This window comes from Mixophyes fleayi, chromosome 4 (genome assembly GCF_038048845.1).
Source record: "Mixophyes fleayi isolate aMixFle1 chromosome 4, aMixFle1.hap1, whole genome shotgun sequence".
Lineage (NCBI taxonomy): Eukaryota > Metazoa > Chordata > Amphibia > Anura > Limnodynastidae > Mixophyes > Mixophyes fleayi.
Genome location: NC_134405.1, coordinates 140,463,166 through 140,489,173, shown reverse-complemented (window position 1 = coordinate 140,489,173; position 26,008 = coordinate 140,463,166). Strand labels below are relative to the sequence as shown.

The window sequence follows — 26,008 nt, the reverse complement described above, 5'->3', positions numbered from 1 at the left end:
ACTTTCAGCTTGAGGCCCACTGGACCCTTAGTCTAGCAATGGTTATATCAGCTATTCCTATGAAGGATTTTTCATAATTGTATAAGAGACCAATGTCCCTTTTAGTGTAAAGGATCACTAACACTATAAAACAGGTTAGAGGGCACATATTAGGGGGAGAAAATATAGACTGCACAAGATAACCCCTGTGTTGTGGAAATGTATATCCATTCTAATGCAGGTGGGTTGAGCTATTCTGAATAGTTTCAACATTTATCACCTTTGCATTATTAAGTCTTCCATCAAAATAGATTTTGTAAAAAACAGTTTTAATCGGATTCAGAATGACAATGTAACATTACACCCAGCTGCCAAAGGCTTTCAAGCAAAGCAGCAGTGTTCAGGCTAGAGAGAACTGAAATTCCTCTCCTCTCCGTACATAATAGAAGTGTCTAAATTCTAAAAGATATTTGGACAGCAGGTATATTGTATTGTTTACACTGGCATCTTCTATACTGCACGCAGCTTGTGAATGCCATCTACACCACAGACTACTCACCCGACGCTGCATGACTACTGTTCCAGGCACTGGCAACATTTGCACAAATCGAGATGTAAAGAGTCTTTGAACGCTAGCTTTCTTGCCTAGAAATGTGTTAATGAAGCTCTCTCCCTGAGAGGAGCCATAATTTTAAACAAGAAATTGCACAAATCATATCTGACAAATTACAAGAAAATAGTTTGGGAAGGAAACTAATAACTAGCAGAATTAGATGAGGGAGCAAATTGATAAATTGTATGCAAATAAAAGTCTCCAATTAGTACAGAGAGGCACTTGTATTTTGCAAATGGAAGAATGCATTAAATAAGCTTATTTCAAAGTATATTTTATTCAAATGTGAGTCATTGCAAGAAAGTGAAAAGTTGTTCAACAGGACTGGTCAGTGTATGGTCAGATGGCAACAGCTTATCACTAACGATAGTTTGCCCACTAACTTTCCACAAGCATGTACATGGTATATCGCCCCACCTCGTCTCCAACATTTGGTGACATTAACTATACATCTAATCTAATTTTAAGGAATGTTTCATTGGATTGGATATCTAATTATCAAAAAGGATATCCAACTATGCAAGATAAGCCTATATAACCATGAGTTATAAATGCAGAAACAAGAACTGGGACATTTATGTTCAGCATTATCCATTCTGTGACTACACCATTGTAAAAATATGAATATATTCTTGCTTAAAGAAATCCTTTGAATGCCAGCTGTCTATAGTTACTGGGAGATGAACCTCTACATGTAAATTTATTAATGTAAGCTGTATTTTCAAACATGAATTTGTTTCCTAGTTTTTCTCTACACAAAATTAACTTCTATGGGAGTGGCAGAAGATCTTGTGAGAAAGTGTAAGGCAGTACGAGAACTGCAGATCTGAGCTAGGAACCCCAACTGGCAGTTATGGAGATGCCTGCCACTGTGACAACTAGTTTTACAAGGAAGCGTCTACCGCAATGCATCAATCAAGGCAGGCAAATCTGATTCCTATATAGTTACATTTCTAAAAGAACCTGCCCCTTACTCATCCTTTAATCATGTACACCTAGCAATCCATACTGAATAGTTGGAGAACACGTGAAACGAGTAAAAACTTTATTAAAAAAAAAAAACACACACACAAGGTGCCCTCTAAATAACTTCTATTTCCGTGTTAAGCATTATATGAATGCTTGTTTGAAATAACAGGAAACAAGTGGATTATACAGATACTGCTTCACAATTCATTCCGTCTCTATATATGTGTTAGGGTAACCTATTGAAAATGGCGGTACTTTGAGAGCATGCTGTACGGGAGTGTTGGAACTCCATAGTTTTAGTATTTATGCAGAGATACATAGCAAAATATCCCAATGCACACTGTCAGAGAATGCTGCAAGTGCTGTGATGTGCCTAGCTCCTAGTGTTTGCAAGTCAACACAAACATAGGAAAAAATATCAATGAGGTAGTTTCCCAGCTTGGGCTTTTAGGTTTTCTTTGCAACAATAAAATTCTTAATCAGAGCTTTCCATGTTAACACCATGAGCTCATTTGCATAATTATGCACGGAACACTGACGGCAGGTGAATTTTTTTTATTTTATTTTTTTTAAAAAGTTTTGGTTACATTAATGCATCCAAGTTCTATAGAGTTCTCCGATGTCATAGGTATTCAGCCCATGCCCCTTATGTCACACCCACCACTAATCACTTGACCTGACCCAAGTTAATGTATTTTGAGAATTCTCACAAGCAGGCTTAGCATAGGGCTCTCCTTAGTTCAACATGAATGTAACCTTTCTTAACACAAGTCTACCCCTTAAAACGTAGTGTTTCTGAATGGGGAGATCCACAATTTTTGCCTCTCCGTATCAGTGGCTAGAACCAGTACAGGAAGCAGCTTTATCTTAATGTAGCTTCAACTGCTACAGAGGTCAAAACATCTTTAACATTGTAACCTCACCGTAGAAGTACATTTCTTCTGTGCCAAGAAATATACTTTAATTTTTTTGTCTTGAGATTCAAGTAAATTAATTTAAAGTATTCAGTATGCCTATAGCCAACGCACCCCATCCATTATGGTAAAATACCAAAAATTGAGGAATCTTAGAAATTCTACATTTTGCTCCGAATTATGGCTATATTGAGTAGATACGATATGATCGGTTTATATTTTCAGTATATTTTCTAGTTTAACAGTTTGCCCTGTAACCCTAGTGTGGGCTAGAAGTAACAGTAGTTGAAATGTCACAGCAGAATTTACAGAAAAAGGTCAAGAGAAAAATTGGATTTAAATCAAAACTAGACATTTTTCAAAATTAAACATACGTGTTTTGCATTATAAGCATATTAAAAATATTTATATATAACAAAATAGACTTTCCTGTGATTCTTTATCAAGTAAAGCATATAAAAGCATTGAAAGCCATCACAAAAGAATTACACTGGCTAGCTGTTCTTTATTTCACAGCCTAGACATGTATTCAGAGAGGCCTCACTGGCATCTGCATCCTAATGCAACTGGATCATTTGGAGTAAAACATTTCCCATTCCTCAGTCGGCATTCTTCAGGTAATATGTAATAATCGGTGCAGTGAAATGGAGAAATTCAGGTCACAAAATCCAATGTGGAAAATTAACTTGAAACTTAAAACCTTTTGGAGCACACTTATTAATTAACAGGGTTTTACCTCATTAATAATCATCTGTCATTGCAACGATGACAGTTGATTTTTCGGCCCCATTTATTAAAGTCATCCCAGAACAGAGCATCTGATAGGAGGCTGTCTTGGCAAGGATTTCACTTACCCTTCAAGTCTCGTTGTCTGGCTCTCCTCTGGTCACTAGGGCCAATGTGCTTTGCACATGTGCACACAATGCTTGCAATATTGACAGGAGACAGCAGGTAAGTTGCAGTGAGGAGTAAAAAGATACCTCTACCCATAAGCTTCAATGGCTAGCTCCATCTTCAGACAGCTTTAGTTATTGCAGAAACGTTCCAAAAATCATCTTAAATCGCACACAAAAGTTATAACTACCTTAATTTAAAAATACACTACAAACTCCGCTCCTGCAGACAGTCAGCATAATCTCTCCCAAAGACGATTGTACACAGTGTTCAGTGCAAACAATTAGTCTACGCTTGTGCAAGTGATCTCTGCATATTTATCTGTTCTGATATGTAGAGTGCTCAGACTTTAAATAAGCTTGATATAAATAATAGGTGCAGGGCAGTGGATTTACAGATATGCTTTCTGGCAAAGAAACACATTGAGCGGCAAATCAGTTTATTACTGACTAATCTGTAAAATAACGTGATTCAAAAATTCTGTGTGTAATAATGGGACAATCTTTTTCTAAGTACAGTTCTTTCATTGTTGCAGATTGTACAGTCTACATTCTGAACACCATAACACTGTTTAGGCTAATTATCAAGCTTGCTCGGTGTAGGTGTTACCTGTAAATATCCAGCTTTTCGATAGAAATATGTTTTAGACCGATTAGAAGAAAAATAAGTTTGTTTTTTTTCTTTTTTACTTTGAGAGAAAACGGTAAAAGAAAAAACAGTCCACACTTTATACTTGCAGATAAAATCTGGTTTTCCATGAAAGATAAGCGGGAACTTGTTGGTGCAGGCTCTGGAATAACTGATCACCAGGAATCTCTTCACTATAATCCAATGCAAGAACACATAGTGGCACTTGAATCTAAAAATACATTAGTACCCTGCAGCTCATTACAAGAGCTGCAACCATTTGTTTTAGTACAAACAGCTTGAAGACAAGACCGTCCCCACACAGGGAAGTAAAGAGCAGACCAGAAATTGATTTGCAGAATGATCAGTGTGAACTCGTCATTTTCTATCAGAAGGCTGTCCAGCCCTCTGGGAAATGCACTGATCACGTAAGAGCTTGGGACACTTTACCCAATTAATCGGAAGGAAGGAATCAGTGGTACCTTTTATCCAACCTTCCTTGCCTTATGGTGAAATAGCTGCTCTACTCAGCCGTATGCAGGGTCCGGCAGCTGTTCTGCTGCTTGAAGCTGGTTATTTTCATTTTAAAGACAATGTTTTACATAGAAAGCAGGCTGCACCACAGGCCACAGAAAATGTAAATAGTGCACACAGGGGTCCATGAACAACCTCATATCTTAAAGCTGGCAAGCAAGGCATGTGCCCACCCACAGTATACTGCATATTAATATCTTATTGCTAGGAGATTTGTGAGACCTATTACAATATTCAAACAAGTTCTACAGCCTGACTGTATAAAATCAAGTTTACATGGACAATTGTATCGTCTTTAAAATTTCTTATAACAATGCAATAGAGGGAAACTGCCAGCCAGAGGTTTAATAAAGAGTCTGCCCCACTAAGAAATTAGAAGTTGTGTTTGGTGCAGTTATACAATGGGCAATGGATATTTACTGACAAGGCAAGAATCAGCGGCCATCAGTCGAACATGTAGAAACAAAACAATTTAACAACTTTCAAATGCAAAATAAATGCTAAACGCAAACGATTAGAGGAGAAAAAAAAAACCCATGTCAACCAAATCACATTTTCACTTTGTTAGTAAACCTAGTCAGCGTTTACACAGCTAATATTAAGGCAGTTAGTCATGCGTCTCTAAGCAGAAAGAAACCTACAGGCAAAACTACAATAATGTTCTTTTCACTATTGCACCTGCCTGCATGAAGTTAGTGACCTTATGGACAAGTATATTCATGAGTGGTAGGAGATATACTGGCAGGATAATGCTCACTGTGCTTGAAAAACACAGACTTCAAATCCCACTTTTAAGTTATTCTAACGCTAATAAGACTACTAGGGGGCATATTCAATTCCGATCCCGATTCGCGGGATCGCGCCGGAACGGCCGCGAACGTAATCCGCGGTACCGCAATAACGTGGATTTTCACGTTATTGCGGTACCGTATTACCGGCGTATTCCGCGGATCGGAATTGAATATGCCCCCTAGTGTCACAGGACCTACAGCCCATAACCCACAGTAAATTTAAATAATGTTTATGGCATTTATGAGACCATCAAGGGGGGCAGTTTTATAGTCTATGATTACAAATGGAATATCTGTCGATTACAATTATGCTTTTGCTCAGGCTGTACTATTGATTAGAAGTTTTAGTTCTGACTGACAGGCACAGTTTAAAGCAACTTTTATGTAGTATAAAATGTTATGCTTCCCGCACAGCTGTACAAAATATGGTAGAGAATGCAGGCCCATATAAAAATCAATTTGTATGTGAACATCAAAGTACAGATTTTGTAAAAATAAAATATATCAAGGTGCACACAATGGCCCAACTCCCAATATTATCCCTGTCAAATTGGCACAGCTGAAGCACTAGGCTGCATTTCCACATGCACCAGTGACTGATGCACTCTACAAACATATCCAGTCCTGTCAGTAAAGACTGGACAGCTCCTAGAATTGAGATAAATTAGGACAAAAGGTATCTAATGGATATAGTTATGTAAACATTCAAGCTGCAATAAAAGGGTTAATTTAAGGATCAAGCAATTGTACAGCTGGTACATAAATTCCATCTGAAATCAAAAGGTGCAATTTATGCTTTTTTTGTCAATGAAAAACTATCTGTCCAATGTAGCCTGTATAACCCATTTGTTTTTTTTCTATTCAATATGCACGGGTGCCAGAACAGCTTCTGGACTAAAATAAAGCCGATAGATCATCTACTTAAGCAGTTTCCCATGAATTGCTGCCAGGGAGCTACACAACGACTAGGATCAATGTGATCATCAACTAACCGTAACAAGACCAACACTATTAGGTGAATAGGAAACCGAAAAGGGCCAGAGGGGTAAGGACTTCACTCAATAATATTGCAATAAACATTGGCAGTATCAAATTCTCAAATGTACAGAAACATCAATTTTGACATGAAAGGGGCAAAACCTTTCAAGCCACTTCTCTCCAACATTTTCCAACAGGAAAACACGTGTCCCTCCATAAAAAAATGTACCATCTGTAGTCAAGCCAGTGTCATTAGGCAAAACCATGCAAACATGGGTTTGCCACCGGCACAACAGTGTACAGCCAAAACACCTAAATGTACTTAAAATCATGCACAATCCAGACAGGTATAACTTGTACCCGGAACATTATAAGGCTGCTTCATGCACAGTTTCACTAGTGTATGGTGTGCCTGCATGGTAATCTTGACATCTGATTTTGCCCACTATCATAATCACCATTTATTTATATAGCGCCACTAATTACGCAGCGCTGTACAGAGAACTTGCATCAGTCCCTGCCCCATTGGGGCTTACATTTAAATTCCATAACATACACAGACTAGGGTCAATTTGTTAGCAGTCAATTAACCTACCAGTATGTACTTTCACCTAGAAGGAACACACGCCACAATTAAAACTTCCTCTTCTGATGAGGCATGCACAGTCATGGCCAAAAATTGAGAATGACAAGTATTGGTTTTCACAAAGTTTGCTGCTTCAGTGTTTTTAGACCTTTTTGTCAGATGTTGCTATGTTATACTGAAGTAAAATTACAAGCATTTCATAGTGTCAAAAGCTTTTATTGAGAATCACATTAAGTTTATGCAGAGTGTTAATATTTGCAGTGTTGACTCTTCTTATTGAAGACCTCTGCAATTCGCCCTGGCATGCTGTCAATCAACTTCTGGGCCACATACTGACTGATGGCCGCCGATTCTTGCCTAATCAAGGTTTGGAGTTTGTCAGAATTTGTGGGTTTGTCCATCCGTCATTTGAGGATTGACCACAAGATCTCAATGGGATTAAGGTCTGGGAGTTTCCTGGCCAAGGACCCAAAATTTTGATGTTTAGATCTCCGAGCTACTTGGTTAATCACTTTTGCCTTCTGGCAAAGTACTCCATCATGCTGGAAAAGGCATTATTCTCGGATGGTTGGGAGAAGTTGCTTTTGGAGGATGTAATGTTACCATTCTTTATTCATGGCTGTGTTCTTGGGCAAAATTCTGAGTGAGCCCTCTCCCTTGGCTGAGAAGCATCTCTACACATGAATGGTCTCAAGAAGCTTTACTGTTGGCATAACACAGGACTTTTGTTGGCGCTCACTTTTCCTTCTCCGGACAAGCGTTTTTCCAGATGTCCAACAAACAATCTGAAAGGGGATTCATCAGAGAGAATCACTTTACCCCAGTCCTCAGCAGTCCAATCCCTGTACTTTTTGCAGAATATCAGTTTCTCCCTGATGCTTTACCTGGAAAAAAGTGGCTTCTTTGCTGGCCTTATTGACACCAGGCCAGCCTCCAAAGTCTTCACCTCACTGTGTGTGCAGAAGCACTCACACCTGCCTGCTGCCATTCCTGAGCAAGCTCTGCACTGGTGGTGCCTCGATCCCGTAGCTGAATCAACATTAAGAGATGGTCCTGGCACTTGCTGGATGTTCTTGGGTGCCGTGAAGCCTTCTTCACAACTATTGAACCTCTCCTTGGAAGTTCTTGATCCAATAAATGGTTGATTTAGGTGCAATCTTACTAGCAGCAATATCCTTGTCTGTAAAGCCCTTTTTGCGCAAAGCAATGATGACTGTATGTATTTCCTTGCAGATAACCATGGTTAACAGAGGAAGAACAATGATTTCAACCACCCTCCTTTTAAATCTTCCAGTCTGTTATTCTAACTCAATCAGCATGACAGTGATCTCCAGCCTTATTTTCGTCTCTCACCTGTGTTAACGAGAGAATCACTGACCTGATGTCAGCTGGTCCTATTGTAACAGGGCTGAAATGCAGTGGAAATGTTTTTGGGATCAAGGTCATTGTCATGGCAAAGAGGGACTTTGAAATTAATTGCAATTCATCTGATCACTCTTCATGACATTCTGGAGTATATGCAAATTGCCGTCAAAAACTGAGGCAGCAGACTTTGTGGAAAATAATATTTGTGTCATTCTCAAAACTTTTGTCCACTTTTGTCTACCTGAATACTCAGTGAGTATTCAGGTAGATACCTCTGATTATCTAATGGCAGACAGAAGACATCCGGATTAGGATTTATTCTTCATTTTCTCTGATTTTCAAGCAAATATATCATTACTAACTGATTAGTTCTTCTAATTATGTAAAACAACAAATCTAATACCAGTTGATTAATGCTCTTTATATGTAATGGGCAGTAATGGGAAACTGCAGACCACAAACCCAAGTGACCATCTAACATAGCATGAAAGTTTTGCCCATTGATAGGTTATCAGTGCCAGATGCAATGACAGGGCTGTTTAAATGCTAATCAGCTGAGCTGGATGAGTTCTAGGCATTAGTTTATTTTAAGCTGGTAATATTGATCTTAAGGAGTTTGAGCAGACTACTAGTTTTAAACAAATATTGAGACAAAGTGGATACATCCAATTTGCTCAACGCATTTTATCAGTCAGCATCAGTATGACAGAAGGCTTAGTTTATTACTTTGTATTCATCATGGACACTGCCCCGTCATAATTTGCATGTGCACTCACAAGTGAACAGGTTCAGATCTCCCACAAGATCAGCACACCCCACATGCACTCCCATAGCGAATACAGTCAACATTCTGCTACCCTAGCAGGACCACATTCTCAGCCCACCTCAAAACGCAAGATTGATAAGCTGGATTATGAACTATGTTTTACATAAAAAGTGTGTGTGTGTGGGCACCATGATTTCCAGAATACAGAATTTGGCAGCTCTAGCCATGCATTGTTGGACCCCATGGTGTTGAAGATAAAGTATGTATAAACATCTTTACATGTATAGCCTGTAAGCAGAAGGCAATAACTGCAAGGATGAGCATTAGGTTTCTGTTCTTCAGAAAGCAGTGTGATGACAACAAGTTTCTTGAGCTGGATTATGGTTTCTTGACTATCACAGGAAATGGATAAAGGAATTAAGTAACTGCGAGGCAGCAGCACAAATGCTAAAGAGGACAGAGCAGCACACGATAATGGGAGACCTGACCGAACAAGACAGGTTATTAAAGGCCTAAAGTCAGCAGAGCAGCAAGCCGAGTGACCTGCAGAGCGTGCAGAAACAAACTGCTGTGTGTGGACTAACACTTCTGTCCAGCTGAACTGAACGTAGAGATATATCCAACTTGTGTAACAGGAGGAAGAGAAAGCATCTCTCCTCCCATACAAATCTGGTCTGCGAATAATGTACCCAAGGACTCAGACACTACAGCCAAATATTCACGCATTACCCACTCTATATACAGCATGCGGAGATACCTGGCCAGCAGGCAGACAAATGGTCATATGGTGCAAGTCTTATACTTATCCAAGGACCAAAACAACCTGTGCCCCACTAACCCTCACTACAACAAATACCACTGAACCAATCCAAACATTTGTAGCAATCCCATGCTCAACATTACCAGGAATTAACACACCATCTTAAGCTTGCATTCGTGACACTGCCAATACACAAATTCCTAAAGACTGCACACTAGTCAAGTTACCTACAGCTACTAAGACTAACAGAAGTAGTAAAAATAAACCTAGAATGCTCCTAAACATTTGTAAGAATCTGCGGCATTTTCTGTAAGAAAAATGTGAACAACTTTCACAGAGCCTACCTATTGATCTAAACACACCTGCCAAGCTTTATTAGTTATGATTAAAAAAGATCCCTCAGGCAAAACAAATATAAAATTCATTAAATCTTGTTTTCCAAAAAAAGAACTAAATAACCATTGCCACTAATAAGGAAGGACAGAAGTAGAGTTTTTAACAAATTAGGTATAATAGCAAGTGTCAATATAAAATTAATGAGGTCTGTACTCTGAAGAGCTTGCAATCTAACTGGATAATGGTAAACAAAACATAAGGGCCACAGTTGTAAATTGCTGACAAATGAAAGTACATTAAATGCAATCATAGATAACTAAAGTTGTCAAATTCACTTGAGAAACCGGGCTTTACATTTGTACCATTTGCTTCTATTTATGCACCTGCCGCTTCTCGCTATATTATTGCTTTTTTTTTTTTGCTTCTTTTTTTTTTTTTAAAGTACTTGTTATTTTTAAGATCAGTTGCAGACCAGAATTCCTGACCTCGTCCCTCAAACATCACTGCTCTGAAAAGTGCAGTTCACAGCTTTGTCAGGGATTTAAAGAAAAAGCAAAAAAAAAAAAAAAAAAAAAAGATATATAGTTGTTGTGCACTAATTGGCCTGAACTAAATATACATAATATATGTACATGAATAAAGGGTCAACTCTTTAGGGACAACTGACAGCATCACCACCAACTATGTTGCTGCCTGGCTTACTCCTAAGATCAGCAGCATCAGGCAAACTAGCAGAGGACTGGTTCTAGAATGTCTAGGTGAGGGGGGAATGCTGCAACACCAGTATTATGCATGATATCATAAGTTACAAAACACAATAATAAGCAACTGAAAGTACTTTAAACTTTTATTAGCCTTTAAGAATGATCATTTCCTGCCACAGAACTTTTTTCGTACATTTGTAAAACTGTTAAAGTCATATGCCTCTAACACTGCTGCCACCATTGATATTTTTTTAATTAAGATTTTCTCTGAACGGCATTAGTCTGCTGTTTATGGCTATTCTATCGAACTTCAGTAGCTATATGGAAGTTCCAAATTGATACTAAAAACAAATCTAAACTAAATTCAATGTACCCTGTGTAGAATATTGTAACTAAATAGCTAATCTTCATAGAACAAACAGGAGTATAGCGCTTTCCTTAAATGTTGGTATTTGCTCTTCAGCAGTGTAATATTAACGAAGATCATTGTTGCGCCAATTTGTCTTTTATTAGTAAAATTGGACAAGAAAATGGTGTCAGACAGCCCAAACCTCTAAATGCACACATCAATACACTTAATAAAAACACCTGTAAAACACACTTCTCCTACCATAACTTGTTAATCTTGTGAACACTGGAGGTATCACATGTCATTTCTATGTAGTGTGAAGGTGGGAGTATAAGAAACACATTGCAACACTGCACTCTAAAGGCTTAACACTATTCTGGCAGATTCGACCATTAAGGAACAGCAACTAACCAATGTTTGCTAAAAAGGTTAATAAGCATCAGCTAATTAGCTTAACTGTCTAATTATATGCCAATTAAGAATGTTTAATGACAGTCTAGTCTTGATTTTTCATTTTACACAGCAAAAAGGCAAAACGAATATCACCCTTCTCTTACAGAAACATAGACCGATTCCTAGACACCTGGTGCATCATCAAGTCTAAATACATGCATACCAAATCAAGAGGCAGGCAAGACTGAATACTGGGGGCAATTGGCTATTACATCCAGGCAGCTGCTTATCATGTCTGCTCTATAAAGTTAATTGTAAACTAAGAAATATGGTGGCAATACACTGCTAAGTGGGGCTATTTCTTTGTAAAGTAATCTGAGTCATTCTATATATTTGAAGTCAGGGTTACTTGTTATTGTGTGTGTGACCCTTATACAAAACACGTGGATTGAATAATCCTGGCCAGGGTGTGCTGCATTAATGTATGTTAACCTCCACATACACTCCCCACCTTTGGAAGTTACATCTGTGTGTAGGCCTAGGGAACTTCTCCATTGCTATTTTTCCCCGCTAGCATTTTATCTTGCAATGGAACCTATAACATACCTCAATTTGGTTATTTGTATTCCAAAAGGGTCCTTTGCTGATATATTGCAACCTCAGATCAAAATGGGGATGAGATAGATCATTTGTGAGATAACCGAGCAGATCAAAGAAGTCAACTCCATGGTTCTTCATGTAATTCAATAGGTAGGTTGGGGGGAAAAAAAAAATTTTTTTTGCCAACTCTAAATGTAACTGTACAAGGCAGGGGTGGCATAGCCATCCTTATTTTTATTTGCTACACTAAGTTACATGACTGGACAGTGTGGCACTGTCAGGGTGTAATACACACCAGTGTAGAAGTGTGAAGTATTCGACTTTCACCATAGTGGTCATCTTACTTCACATGGAACAAATGTTTAATTCTTACCTTCTTGCCAACAAGCTTCTTGCGCAGAAATTCTCTGGCTTCAAACATGTACGGAATGTCATAGAGAGGACGGAGCTTCTTATTTTTATCCTGCTGGAAAACAAAGATGAATGTAGATGAGCAAACCACAAACTACATAGCAAAGAACATGCAGGCATCAATACAATTTCAGTAACCTAATCAAGGGCACTGAATTACATTCTATAGTGATACAGACAGCAATAATTGGGCAGCACTGTTGCACAGTGGATAGCATTGCTGTATAGCAGATATGTGCCCAGGGCCCAGTACTTGAGTGGGTTTCCTCTAGGTGCTCTGGTTTCACAGACCAAAAACATACTAGTAGTGTGTGTGTGTAGGAATTTAGAATGTAAGCTCCAATGGGACTAGAACTGACGTGAATTACTACAAATTCTCTGAACAGAGCTACATAATGTTTGGTGATAAATACATAATCATGAGGGCAGAATAGAGAGCTAGAGTACCAGAAATATGCTCTACTGTAGAATTAGATATTTATTTGTGAAGTGTCCTGATAGGGGAGATAAATCCAACAACATTTAGATTCTTGGCAATCTTTAGTAAATAGTGTTTCAGTAGTACATGCCATCACCAAATTCAGGTTTTTATGTCTTACATATGCATTTCTTTAGGGGTTGTATGACCTTACCAGATGATGTCTCTTTCTAAAGTGGCATGGCTTTTACATCAGATGTTAAAAACACTTGCTACACAGTGAAAGTCATGAACAAAGGGGGGAGTTGGTAATTTCAGAGCTCAATGAGCAATTCCCAAAGATAGAAGAGATGTGTCATTAAATGTCCTAAGGCTTTGGGTGCCCAAAACTAATGAATTCCTGAAGCAATAAGTCAAGTATCTTCTGTGTCAATTGCCTTCACTCTTCAATAGAAAGTTATTTCCTTAACGTTTTAATTAAGGGTGTGCACCGGCCACTTTTAGTGTTTTGGGTTTTGATTTGTTTTGCCAAAACATCCGACGAAAGGTTTTGGCTCTGATTTATTTTTTAAAAAAAAAAGCATAAAAAGTGCTAAAAACCAGTTTTGTGTTTTTTTTTCCCACTCCTACGCTATTCTTAACCTCAATAACATTCAATAACAATCATTTCCACTAATTTCCAGTCTATTCTGAACACCTCACAATATTGTTTTTAGGCCAAAAGGTTGCACCGAGGTAGCTTGAGCACATAATGCCAAAAAAAAGAGGTACAAGATGGAATTGTTCTGGGCCCTCCCTTCCACCCCTCGCGAGATGCGATGCGAGACTTGGACGACAGAGCCTCGTTTTCAATTTTTTGCCCGCTGGAAATATCCGAACAGTGCTCGGATCCCGTTCGGATCCGCACTGTTCGGGTGGGCTCGGATTAGCGGAATCCGAGCCCGCTCATCTCTAGTTTTAATACCTGCAGCCCAACAGAAGTGGGCCGAAACATTCTACATGTCACACACAACCCACAGAGGGATTTAAGCTTGCATATTTAAAGGGCTGCTCTTTGTATATCAATCTTCATCTCATCCATGTCTGGATGGCCCAACTTTAGAGGAAACAAAATAAAAATCATGAAGTGAGAAAACAGAGGTGCCCGCAGCAGCGGAGCGCACGGATTGCGTGAGGCAGTGACCTGCAAACTCCTGTGGGTACAAGTGAGCACAAGGTCACAGTAGATAGACAAAGGTCCAGTGTTTTCCCAACTTAGTAATGTCAGGTTTATGTAAACTAATTGGGAGCATTAAATGTAACTATAGGAAAGAGTCAATATATACAACGTATTATTCTTATTACTTCCCTAGTAAATAGAATTATAAAAGAACCAGCCGTATCACTGAAATAAACAAAGCAGATTTTGGTATATGGATATTATCTTGCAACATGAAACACTGAACTTCCAGCTGCAGAGGCACTAGCACCACAAACCATGTGACTGTACTTGGGTGGGAATCCAGGGGAATGTGACCTAGTATTGGATTCGTTTTCACTCTAAGGACAGAAATTAAGGCTGTACTTGTCATTGGTACCCTATGAGCTCCCAGCTATTGTCATACTGCTGATGGAAAGACAAACGTTACATACAATAGACAAGAATGTCACATGCAGTAGCGCTTACATTTCACTCAGTGTTGTGCTACTTAGAGCAGTAGCATAAACATTTTCAGAAAAGAGCACATTTTATTTTCTGTGCTGCTACTCATGGCATCGTCTCAGCCGCCGGTATGATTAATAAATAAAAACAGCAACAACTTTAAAGGAAGGGGAAAAAGTGCCTGCAGGACATTTCTTATTCAGAGAAAACAAACGGTTTGAAACAGAGCAAGATGATACTGTTACATCATGGTAAGAGCGCATTACAAGCTGGCTCCGAGCCATTAACACAGGGAGAACAGGAGCGGGGTCCCACAGAAGGGAAGACAGCATTTTCATGCAACTTAACTGTATTCTTCCTGCAACACTGGAAACCAGCTTCATATATCATATGTCTTTGTCAGAGCTCGGTTTGAACGTTTGCTCTTGTGCCAAAACAAGAAAAACTATAAATGTTTTAGCTGCAGTTGAGCTATCTATTTTCTCATAAAAGTCAATGCATGAAAATTAATTAATGCTAAATAGCTTGTATTTTCACACTTTACAGAAGAACATTGGAGATGATTAATCTCTGCTATTTAATGCAAAAGACGATTAATACACGTGACAAACAGGCATTTAGGCTTTCAAAACAGATATTTCCACTTCATTTACAAGTCTCTGTAGCTATAAGGTGCTGCAAGGGTCATTTGATTTTCTGCAATAAGGCTGTACATCATTTCAGTTCAGCTACGTCGTCTTATGTCCTGCCAGTCAACAGACGCATACGTTGGATAAACTACATTTCACTCAATTAGGTGCAGCACATAGCTGAGCCCCGAATAAGTTCATTTTAAAAAGTCATGTATGATTAGGCAGAATTTCATATTGCATTTATTGGCTTTTGCACCAAGGGTTAAGTGTAGACCATCTATTTAGTAAAAGCTGTAGCATGCAATGTACAATCAGGGCAGGATTAAGCCAATGTGGGTCCCTGGGCTAAGAGGCCTCCAGTAATTTGTAAAGGTCCCCCTCAGCCCCAGTGTATCACCTACACTTCCCCCATATATAGAAACTTACCTGGTACTCTTCGCTGCAGCCTTCAGGCTCCAGACAGCCTCTTTTTTCTTCTTGCCCTGCTGTCAGTGAGGGCAAGGTGCGTAGTGTGCTGGTCAGTGAGGAAGTCTCGTGAGACTATGTCAGTCTCACGAGGCCTCTTCACTAAGTAGCACGCTACGCTCAGCGCCCACACTGGCAGCAAGGCAGCTAACAGCATCAGAGTTGCTGTTAGCTGCGCCTCCCTAACTTAAATGAATGGGATCCAATTGCCGGCATTAAGTTAAAATCTTTATTAGGGCCCCCCGGCTGCCTGAGGCCCCTGGGCTACAGCCCAGAAAGAGCAATATGTTAATCCAGCTCTGTGTACAATACCTGAACATTTGCATAAAGGCAGAATACAACCTTTACATTTTCAGAAGTAAAACTTCATGGACCACATTAACACAACTGGACTGGTTATAATACAGCTTTTACAAGTCAGTCTTGCATTAGAAACATCACATGGAAGACCTGCAGAAATGCACCCTCCCCCATTTAGAATATGAAGTCCTATAGGGACATGCTTGATCATTCCAGCTTTAAACACAACACATTTACTAGAAAATGCTAGCCTTGTTTATCAGCATGATCCCTTAGCAAAGGTTTGAGGAGTCATTAGCTTGAACGGAAGGATATATACAGCAACTGAAGTGGTTTTAAGGACCCAGAGAGCTCCAAACTCATACTGCAGATTAGTGCTGCCATATGTATGCCTCAGTCATTATGCTGGGAATAATTCTGCAGCTGGAGCAGAGTGCACATGAATACAAAGCTGTACAGGGTTCATGCAGAGTTGGAAGGAAATATAGATGTTTTATAAGTGATGAAGGGATAAAGTAACATATCAGGCTTCACCGTTTGCTCTACGGTGAGGTAGTAGAATATGCAATAATGTTGCTGTTGTGTCCTGTAGGTAGCAATAAGGCTAGAGATTTTTTTTATTTTACAAATTAACTCAAATTTAAAGAACAGTTTAATCCAGTGGCAACCGTGATTTTTTTTTTAAACTTAACTCCTGTTAATCACATATTTAGACATCACTTGGATTTTCAATTTCAGACTTAAAACCACCTCTGTCACATTAATAAAAAAAAGTTATTTAATAGTGGGTATAAAGTTAATAAAAACTTAAGAGCTCTAGGACAGGATTTCTAGCACTTAAATGTTTCAAGTTAAAACATTCATTTGCCCCATTTATTTACGCTCCGAGCCACAGCCTTATGCAACATTACACTAAAAATGTGCGCGCACACGCAAGTCTAATAGGTAAACAGGATCTATACCCAATCAGGCCATATATTCCAGCAGATAAGTTGGTCTGACCTTTATGCATTTTAAAAAAAGATTGGACATTTTGGGGGCAAGCTATGTGGTATACATTCTACCAGGGTTTCCCAAACCCAGTCCTCAGGGCTCCCTAACAGTGCAGGTTTTCCCTATCTCTTTGCTGGAGCACAGGTGTATTCATTACTGACTGACACATTGTAACAGACACACAGGTGGTCCTAATTATGTCACATGTGATCCAGAAAACCTGCACTGTTGGGGAGCCCTGAGGACTGGGTTTGGGAAACCCTGTATTATTAACCGATAGTGATGGGCCACAGGGTCTCATGTGGCCCTCAGCTCCTTCCTGCTTTGTCAGGTTTGTTATAGCTTGTAACGCTTGTTTTAAATGCCTGTTATATTACAGATAGGTGTCTGATTAAATGTATTGTTTTAATATATAACTAAGTTTAAGGGTAAAGTACAGATCCAGAGGTATTGCCGATCACTGCTATATACTATAAGGGTATGCAAGCAATACTAAAATTTTGAATAGAACATGTGACCATTTACATACATTTTACAAACACAGATTTGCAATGGGACATATCCCACATTGCTTTAAACTATAGGAAAGTCCAGCAATGTTAACATGTCACCACACATTAGCATCTACAGTAATTCATCAGGTATTACACCAACAGCCACAAGTCAATATGGAAAGATTTTTATCTTTCTATACTAGAAAGAACAACATTATCTGTTCTATAGAAAGTGCAGCTAGAGTGCGGAGTCCTTCTTGGTCTAGCTCTGCATGGCCATGCTCACAATCGTGTCATCATGAAGATCACTTGTGTTATTCTCACTAAAGAAATAGCATCACCCTTGCAAAGTTACTGCCTGGTGAGAACCAGGGGTACAGAGAAAACAGACTGCAACAACTCATCCTGCCATTTCTTCTTTTATACAAAGTGTACATTCTGCTTCACTCTGCAAACATCAGAAATCTCCTGGAAAATATACCTGAATGCATGAATCAACTCTTCATACTGTATAACATTGTTCTTTAAAGAACTTTACCAAGAGATTGGCAAATTGTCATGGTTGTCAGCAGGATATTCAGAAGAGCTTGAAGTTACATTTTGTTGTACAAAACTTTATCTTTGTATTATGAAGCAGAATGACTGCTATCAGTGCTTCAAGGTACGTGTACATATGTGTTTTTATAGTAAACAATAAACACTTGACATTTCCAAAATTCAAGAATACAGCTGTGCTCATGAAACAGCAGGTTTTGTGTGAGCTTGTGTTACGGTACAATACTGTTCCACTGCTGTGCTCTCCAGTGCCATATAGAAAAGTGGCTCATTTTCCCGTTCGTACCATATGACAAGGAAAGGACTGAAAACACTGATTTTAGATTTGGAACCTTGGCCATTTAATAAACAAAAAAAAAAGCAAGATCACAATCAATGTGAATTATTATTGCTTTCATTGTAGTACAACATCTGCTTTAGTTTTTTGTTTTGAGGGATTGTTTTCACAGGGTGAAAGACGCAGGTAGATCCATGTCACAGGTCTTCACTCAGTTCAAGTAAAATAAATTAAATCAGTCTCCAAAGGAACAGTACCCTCTGCTGGTAAAGCCATGGAAAAGTGTAAAATGCTTGCTATTCTATTCAAAAGCATGATTTGTCAGAATTATAGCCTAAGCAGGATAATTAGAAAAATATTAATCTAGCTATGAGCAATCCTACAATCTGAAAACATGATCTCCTAGATATCACTGCATGTAAGCAAAGGGGTTAACATACTTCAGGGGCCTGTATTCACATTGCTTTGTTAGACTTAGACACTATTATGAATGTTAATACTAACTTAACGTTTACATTTTACTATGCTCTTACCTAGATGGAAACCTACATACTAAAGCAAGGGGAAGGTAATTCTGCAAAAAGAAAAATAATAAAGTGCACAGGTTAATGGATTTGGACCAAATGAATACAAATCTCAAACATTAGATGCAAGTGATATCACGGCTTAACTGTGCAGTGAAGTAGGCTATTTTGTCAAGTTCCAGTCATACAAAAGACCCGCTTTTGTTTCACAGAATGCCATTGTGCATTAAGTTAAAATTGGCAAAATGTGAATTTACGAGTCTATGAATAAAAACTGGGAAGACTGTCACATCAGTCTGTTGTGGTTGAGGTAGGACACTCAACAATAGCCAAATTCCACCACCAAAACATGCACAATTGCAGCCAAAAAACAGGGCAAATAATTCTCTGAGCAGTGAAAATTCAGTAATTTTAAAACCTTTCAGGATTTAACCAAAATATGGTGAACATTGTTCAAAGGTGCATGAAACCAAGTCACTTCTCTCTGCTCATCCTACTGGACCTCTCTGTGGCCTGACACCGTGAATCACCTGCCTTCTGTTGCAGACCCATCTTTCTCTCGGCCTCTCTGGCTCTGTCCTTGAATGGTTCACCTCTTACCTTGCCAATCGCTCCCCTCTGTATTCACTTCTGGTTCACCCTCCCCGCCCCCCTACTCCACCCTCACAGTAAGAGTCCCCCAGAGCTCAGTACTTGGCCCTCGACCTCCCCGGGTGATCTAATCGCTTCCTTTGGTCTCCAGTGCCACCTTTATGCTGACGACATTCAACTCTGCATCTTACACTGTTCCCCCTCCCCCATCTCAGGTATCTGACTGCCTCTCCACCATCATCTCACATTTTCTTCAAATAAACATTCCTAAAAACCCATCACTGTTAACACTACCATCTCTTCTGTTCTCCAACTCTGCTGTCTGGGAATCACCCTTGACTCCGCCATCTCTCTTGCCCACTACATTCATTCACTTGCTCAATCCTGTCGCTTCCAACTACACATCATCCACGCATACGGGCCTTCCCATCTCAGGATGCCACCAAAACCATTACCTATGCACTCATTACTTCATGTATTGATTACTGTAATCTCTCTGGCCTTCCCCACTCCCACCTTACCCCACTTCGTTCTATAGTCAACATGGCTGCAAGACTTTTCTTCCTTTCACACCCGTCATCTTCTGCTTCACCTTCCACTGGCTCCCCTTTCCTACAGAATCCTTTCAAACTCCTCACCTACTACTACTAGGCCCTCCCCATTCACACTCCCTCCCATTCCTTTCTGCAATCAGACAATGACCGTAGCCTCTCCTCCACTCTGAACACCTCATCCCACAATTCAAGATTTCTCCAGGCCTGTCCCCTGCACTGGAATGAACTCCCACACTCCATGCGACTGAACCCTAATCTGTGCACCTTCAAACTGGCACTTAAAATGCATCTGCCTCGCAAAGGCTATCAGTTATCCACCTTACCCTCTCCTCACCTGTCTTCCCCTGTTCCTGTACACGCTCCTCTGTTGCGTGATCCAATCCACTGTCTCCCCCTTGTGCCTGCAGTCTGTTTGCCCTCCCTATTGGGAGTTTTGGTCTTACTTTATTGTTCTGTACTGTTTTACCCTGTATGGTCAACTGTTTGTATTTGTTTGTATTGTGTATGGCGCTGCAGAAACCTTGTGGCGCCTTACAAGTAAAGAATAAACCTATAGCAACCATTCAGTATTTACCTTTAGTCTGGTTGAAGTTAGACAATGAAAGCAAGCGTTTGACCGATTTAGTACAAATTAGCACAATGGTTAGTACACATCTCATCTAGTATAGGTCTGGTATTAATTCTCCCAGCAGGTGGACACAACCCATTATTCTAGCCATTCTTGCCGCCGACACCTTTCTACTTAACCTACATTACTGCTAGAAGCAACTGTACCTCCTACCATTCATAGAAGACAGCCTGTCAAGGATAGCTAGTAGTGAGAAGCAATCTCATGAAGAGCCTGGCAGGGCAGAGAGGTGATCTTGTTTTCTGGAGTCGTTCTGATACTGCTAATCTACACAGATAATAAACTGACAGTCTGCTGACTGACACACTTTTATAAACTACTTATATGAAGCGACACTCAGAAGGAATGAGGGGATTTCCTCATACATATCAAAGCAAAGAAAACAATATCTTTTTACTTCTTGCAGCTGAATCTTGTACAGATATTCAGACTGACAATAGACTTCTGACAGAGCTGCTGTAAGGTGGGAGCCTCAGGTCTCTTCAAAAAATTAAGCTGTCAAACAAGGATCTCCCATTCCATTGTTCCTTATATATTGGGGCATAAATGCGGTGCTAATCAATCTAGAACAATACTGAATATTAAGTTTAAGGGCACTTATATTCTACACTTTCAAACAGTAATACTAGAGTCATTACAGACTGTTGTCAGCATGTAATATAGACTACTATAGACAACGCGCCCAGATCATTTGTGTAGGACGGTTAAGGAAAACGTCCATGGACAAAACACTGAAATCCATAAAATATTGGTAAAACTATTAGCTTACACAATAGGTGAAAGCATGCATTCAGCAGTTCATGAAGACCATACACAATAGGTGAAAGCATGCATTCAGCAGTTCATGAAGACCATACACAATAGGTGAAAGCATGCATTCAGCAGTTCATGAAGACCATACACAATAGGTGAAAGCATGCATTCAGCAGTTCATGAAGACCATGGACATGCAAACCTTGAGGGGGGGGGGGGGGGGGGGGAAGTAAACAAGAGGACACAACCCCTACTAGTGCCTTGCTCTGGATTGGATAACCCACATCTTCAGATCTCCTGCAATCTGTTCACATGCAGTTATCCGGTAGTCCTTCACTATCTGGTTCTATTGCAATAGGATGTATAACCTGTCCCCACCTCCCTCTTCACAATTCAGTTATGGGGCAACCTTGCTTTCCCTCCAGACCTAATCACAAATGGCTACATGGTACAAAGCAGGTATACTTTTTCTTTGATAACCTCCAATGGTCAGGTGTATTCCCTCAGGCTTTCTAGGGAGATTGGACTCCTTTATGAAGGGATCATTCCACCAGTATATGCAATTATGAAACTTTAGTTAAAAACACCAAGAAACAGCTACCCACAGTTGAAATGGTGAGAAAGAGCCACATGAAGCTAGACTACTGCAAGACTTCGGCAAAGCCTTGAATTCAAAATAATAGTCTGACATGCAGCAATACGTAAAATCCTCTATTAACATCCATATCAAAGAGAATGCCTATAAAGAAAATGCCTATAAATTACTTTTCAGATGGAATGTCCCAACCAAGCTCCACAGCATTTTTCCAAACCAGTCAGAAGCATGCTGGAGAAATTGCAGCCAGCTGAGATCTTTCTTGCTTGTCTAAAGAGCTTAACTCAAAATTCAGCTGCTGTGGAAATCACCACCAGTTTAACAATGCCACAGAATCCAAAATTTACCCTACTTCCCTTAATGTCACTAAAAAAACAAACTAATTCAGGACATTATTGTGACTACGTGCCAGATAGTGGATTAGTGGAAAAAGTCACCCTCCAACCAGAACAATGTTGTGCAACCATATCTGGAACACAAATCAAATGGAATACATTACCAGCATTTAGAGGCACTCCTCCGAATCCTTTCATAAAGTCTTGGCGCCCTTGGAACTTTCACAACCAGTTACTGGTCTATTTTTAGTTTTGAACCTTGTCCAGAGCACTCCATGATCCAGCTTTAAGGCATGTCAGCCACAGCCTTTTAAAAGGTACACAAGCCACAAACTGGCTCATTCCCTCTTCCTACTCACCTGTTGTTTTCCCCTATCCTTTTTCATCACACCACACTGGTCATTATCTTACAAAAGGTTGACATCATTAGCCTACGTTTCAGTAGTCCGATTGCCTTTATTGTTACTTAGATTGTTTTCACAACTATTGTTAGGTTTTTGTTCAGAGGCTATGTTTGTGTTGCTGTTTCAATTATTTGTTGTGCTCTTATATTTTAGAGGAAATCTGCATGCTACTGTGGCTTCCGAACAATGTATCTCATATTGGGGATATATTGTTTTAGTAAGCAAAAAGATTTCAAGAATGTTATTTGCAATTTTCAGGATAACATAAGGAGGGAAATGTTATTCATTAGATTCATATATCTGATCTTGTTTGCAGCTTAAAAAAATTGGATAAAGCATGGAACAGCCATGACAATTGCTTGTGGCAGAGTATGAGTGAGAAGGCAGCAAAAGATTCAAATTCTCTGGCAGAATAATGTCCGTATGAAAACATTAGCAATAATAGGCCTTTTGACCATTCACATTTAGGAGACCATAAACAGTGTTAACTGGCATATTTGTTGGTATACCTTAGAGGGAACTATACCATAAAACCTAGCAATATGTTAGATTTGTGTGCGTTTTGGAATCGCTGTTAAACACAAGTGACACTACTCAAAAAAAAAATGAATAAAGCGGATAAATATAGGAAAATTTAATTTGCAAAAATGTTTAAGACAATAAACTACAAAATTTCAGATTTATCCAGTGTGAATTTTTGGAACCTGTAATAGGCAACAGGAGCTTGCACTTAAATTACATTCAAATTCCACAAGTTCAAGGGTATGGAAGTTTTATATTTTAATAATTTCTATTTCATGGCCCAACATACCTGTAATAAAAATAAAATGCTTCTAGGACTCTCCTAGGAAGAGCTTCAATCCTAACATACTGATTGCAAACAAAAATATTTTGAATATTCCCAACACTCCCATTAGAGAAAATAGTCCTGGACCTGGGACACCCCCCCAGAGGAGGTTTGTTGGGAAACGAACAGGGCAGAGGAGGCCTCTAAACAATGCTTGAAGTCTGTTTTAGACATCACACCCTACAAACTAGCTAAAATATACCCTAGCTCCTCCTCTGCCTGCTGATTGGTTTTGGTCAAACAGGAACATTTATTCATATCTGGTGGACCTGTCCAAAGATATCTTCCTTCTGGAATAAGGTTCAGATTATCTTCGCTCATTCTGTGCCCAGTTTGGAAATAGCAGTGGAAGCATGAATGAGCCTCATAGTGTCTTCACTAATCTTAGCTCTTTAATCCTCCTATGGAAGAGATTACTTATTTGAATGATAAAGAAAAATTTCACCAGATCTGGGCCAATGGCAATATATCTATAGCCTAATCCAATACATCTTTCAGACTTGCCCTTGTACAGTATCCATTTCAGTCTTACTATCCAACACTTGAGTTATAGCTTTTATAAATATCAATATCCCTGAAATCTTTAAGAGATACTTTCTAGGCACAGCAACTCCCTTCCACACCTCCATTTATTTTTAATCCTATAAAACTTCTCATTACACATTTCCATCTGTTAAAGTATTTAATCTGGTCTTCAATGTAATTATAACCTTATTTATCAACGTGCCTTTCATTCAGGTTTCTAATTCATGATTGCTAAATAAAAGTATTGGTTTATATTATAAAAAAAAACAGCATAGTTATTTCCAGGCTCGTGAAAACTGCCTGAGAAACTGGGACTGCTGCTTCAGACACATCATGCCAAAATAGTTTTTCATGCAAATGTTTTTGTTCACATTCTCAATGTCTGATGGGTGAATGTGAGTAAGGGGTCAAACAGTCAACGCAAGCCTTGCAACTTCTTGTTTGCTTGGCACGGCATTCAACCAATACCGCTAAGACAAATAAATCAATGATGAGGGGAGCCCAGGAAATACCATATCTTGGAATGCAGCTTTAAAGGAGGGTTGAGAACCAGTGCTGGCTCAGCTTTCATAACTTGCTGTCATGTCACAGTCAATCAATAAATCAGGAAAGTCAACAATTCCTTCATTCTATGTTATTGGAATATTTTGCCAGCAGTTCATTCATTAGTCAAATACAAGTGAATACTGACAAAGAATCACAAGCTATATAGAATAGGAAGTTATATACATGGCAGACCTGTCGCCCCAGAACCCCGTTCTCCCAGGTGAAAGCACTTTATCCAGTACATGAGGCTCTCTAAGACCGGCCTCTTCCACCCATGTGTAAAGGAAATTGGCCTAAGCAAGGGCATTTCAATTACACTAGAGGACATGGTGACAGGTTTGCCTTTTGGCAACACATATCCAAGCACAGACCAGGAAAATATATAGTTAAGACCACGCAGGGCAGCGTCATTTAAACGTACACACTCACGAAAGAAGAAAATATATATAGGAATGGAACAAAGTGTGCTTAGAAAGCACTACACAGCTCATGACTATATCATGTACCTCCTTTCCTTTCGCAAATTTGTTTATATTGCAGTCTCTAAATTGAAGCCCCATTTAGCTGTGAATTAGCAGACTTACTATCCACATCAATGCACCTGAGCAGACCACACACATGAAAAGCTTGCATATTTATATAGCCCATGGCTTGTATTTTACACAAACAGGCTAGTATGGCAACCATTACTAGTGTAACCTAAAAGCAAAATGTTGGTAAATAGGGATCGATTATGCAGCATCAGCTCACACTATAAGCTAAATGATTACACAGCCTTTTTTATGGTGTCTGATAAAGGACTTTTACAGTACGGACATTTGGAACGTAACTAGACTGACAACCCTAATGCATTCGATTACACAATGTTCCTGAATGAAAGTCTGCCAGAAAATAGAAAAACATTGTAATATGCGAGTACTATGGCAAAGCATTCAAATACCTTATAGGACTTTGCAAGAGCATATGAGAGAATTATATTAGATGTGCAGTGAATATTCTATCTTCAGAGGTCACTGGAGACCTTCGGAATGCGGCTCATGACAGTGTACACAGGCTGCCTGAGGGACACACATTGCCCTAGATGTCCACACATCAGAGCGTGACTGACAGCTCCAGACAAATTAAGGGGGTGGTGAGGAGGGGTGACTGTCCTCCAAGCAACTCTTTCTTCTCAGCCACGTGGGAAGGTGTTAACCATATGTCCACAGCACATCCAATCTGTCCTCTATCTGTTCAGTGTTTAGGGATTTCAGGCTACAATAAGGCATTCTATGCACGTTGGTCTCGGGATCATGTTCTGCTTGGACTCTAATGGGCCCTTTACACGATCATTTTACTGACTATTGCACTAAGATTGAATC

The 26,008-nt window shown here is 39.4% G+C and overlaps 1 protein-coding gene across 2 annotated transcripts in view; it reads right to left on the bottom strand.

Annotated features, from left to right (window-relative positions):
• SND1 (staphylococcal nuclease and tudor domain containing 1) overlaps positions 1-26,008 on the bottom strand; it is a 479,575-nt gene that overhangs the window by 343,410 nt on the left and 110,157 nt on the right. Inside the window, exon 11 of one of the 2 annotated variants that reach the window (XM_075208519.1) lies at positions 12,532-12,621. In XM_075208519.1, the coding sequence (XP_075064620.1) occupies positions 12,532-12,621 (90 nt within the window). Of the gene's footprint in view, positions 1-12,531; positions 12,625-26,008 lie in introns of both variants that reach the window. The other variant, XM_075208518.1, reaches the window with a different exon arrangement.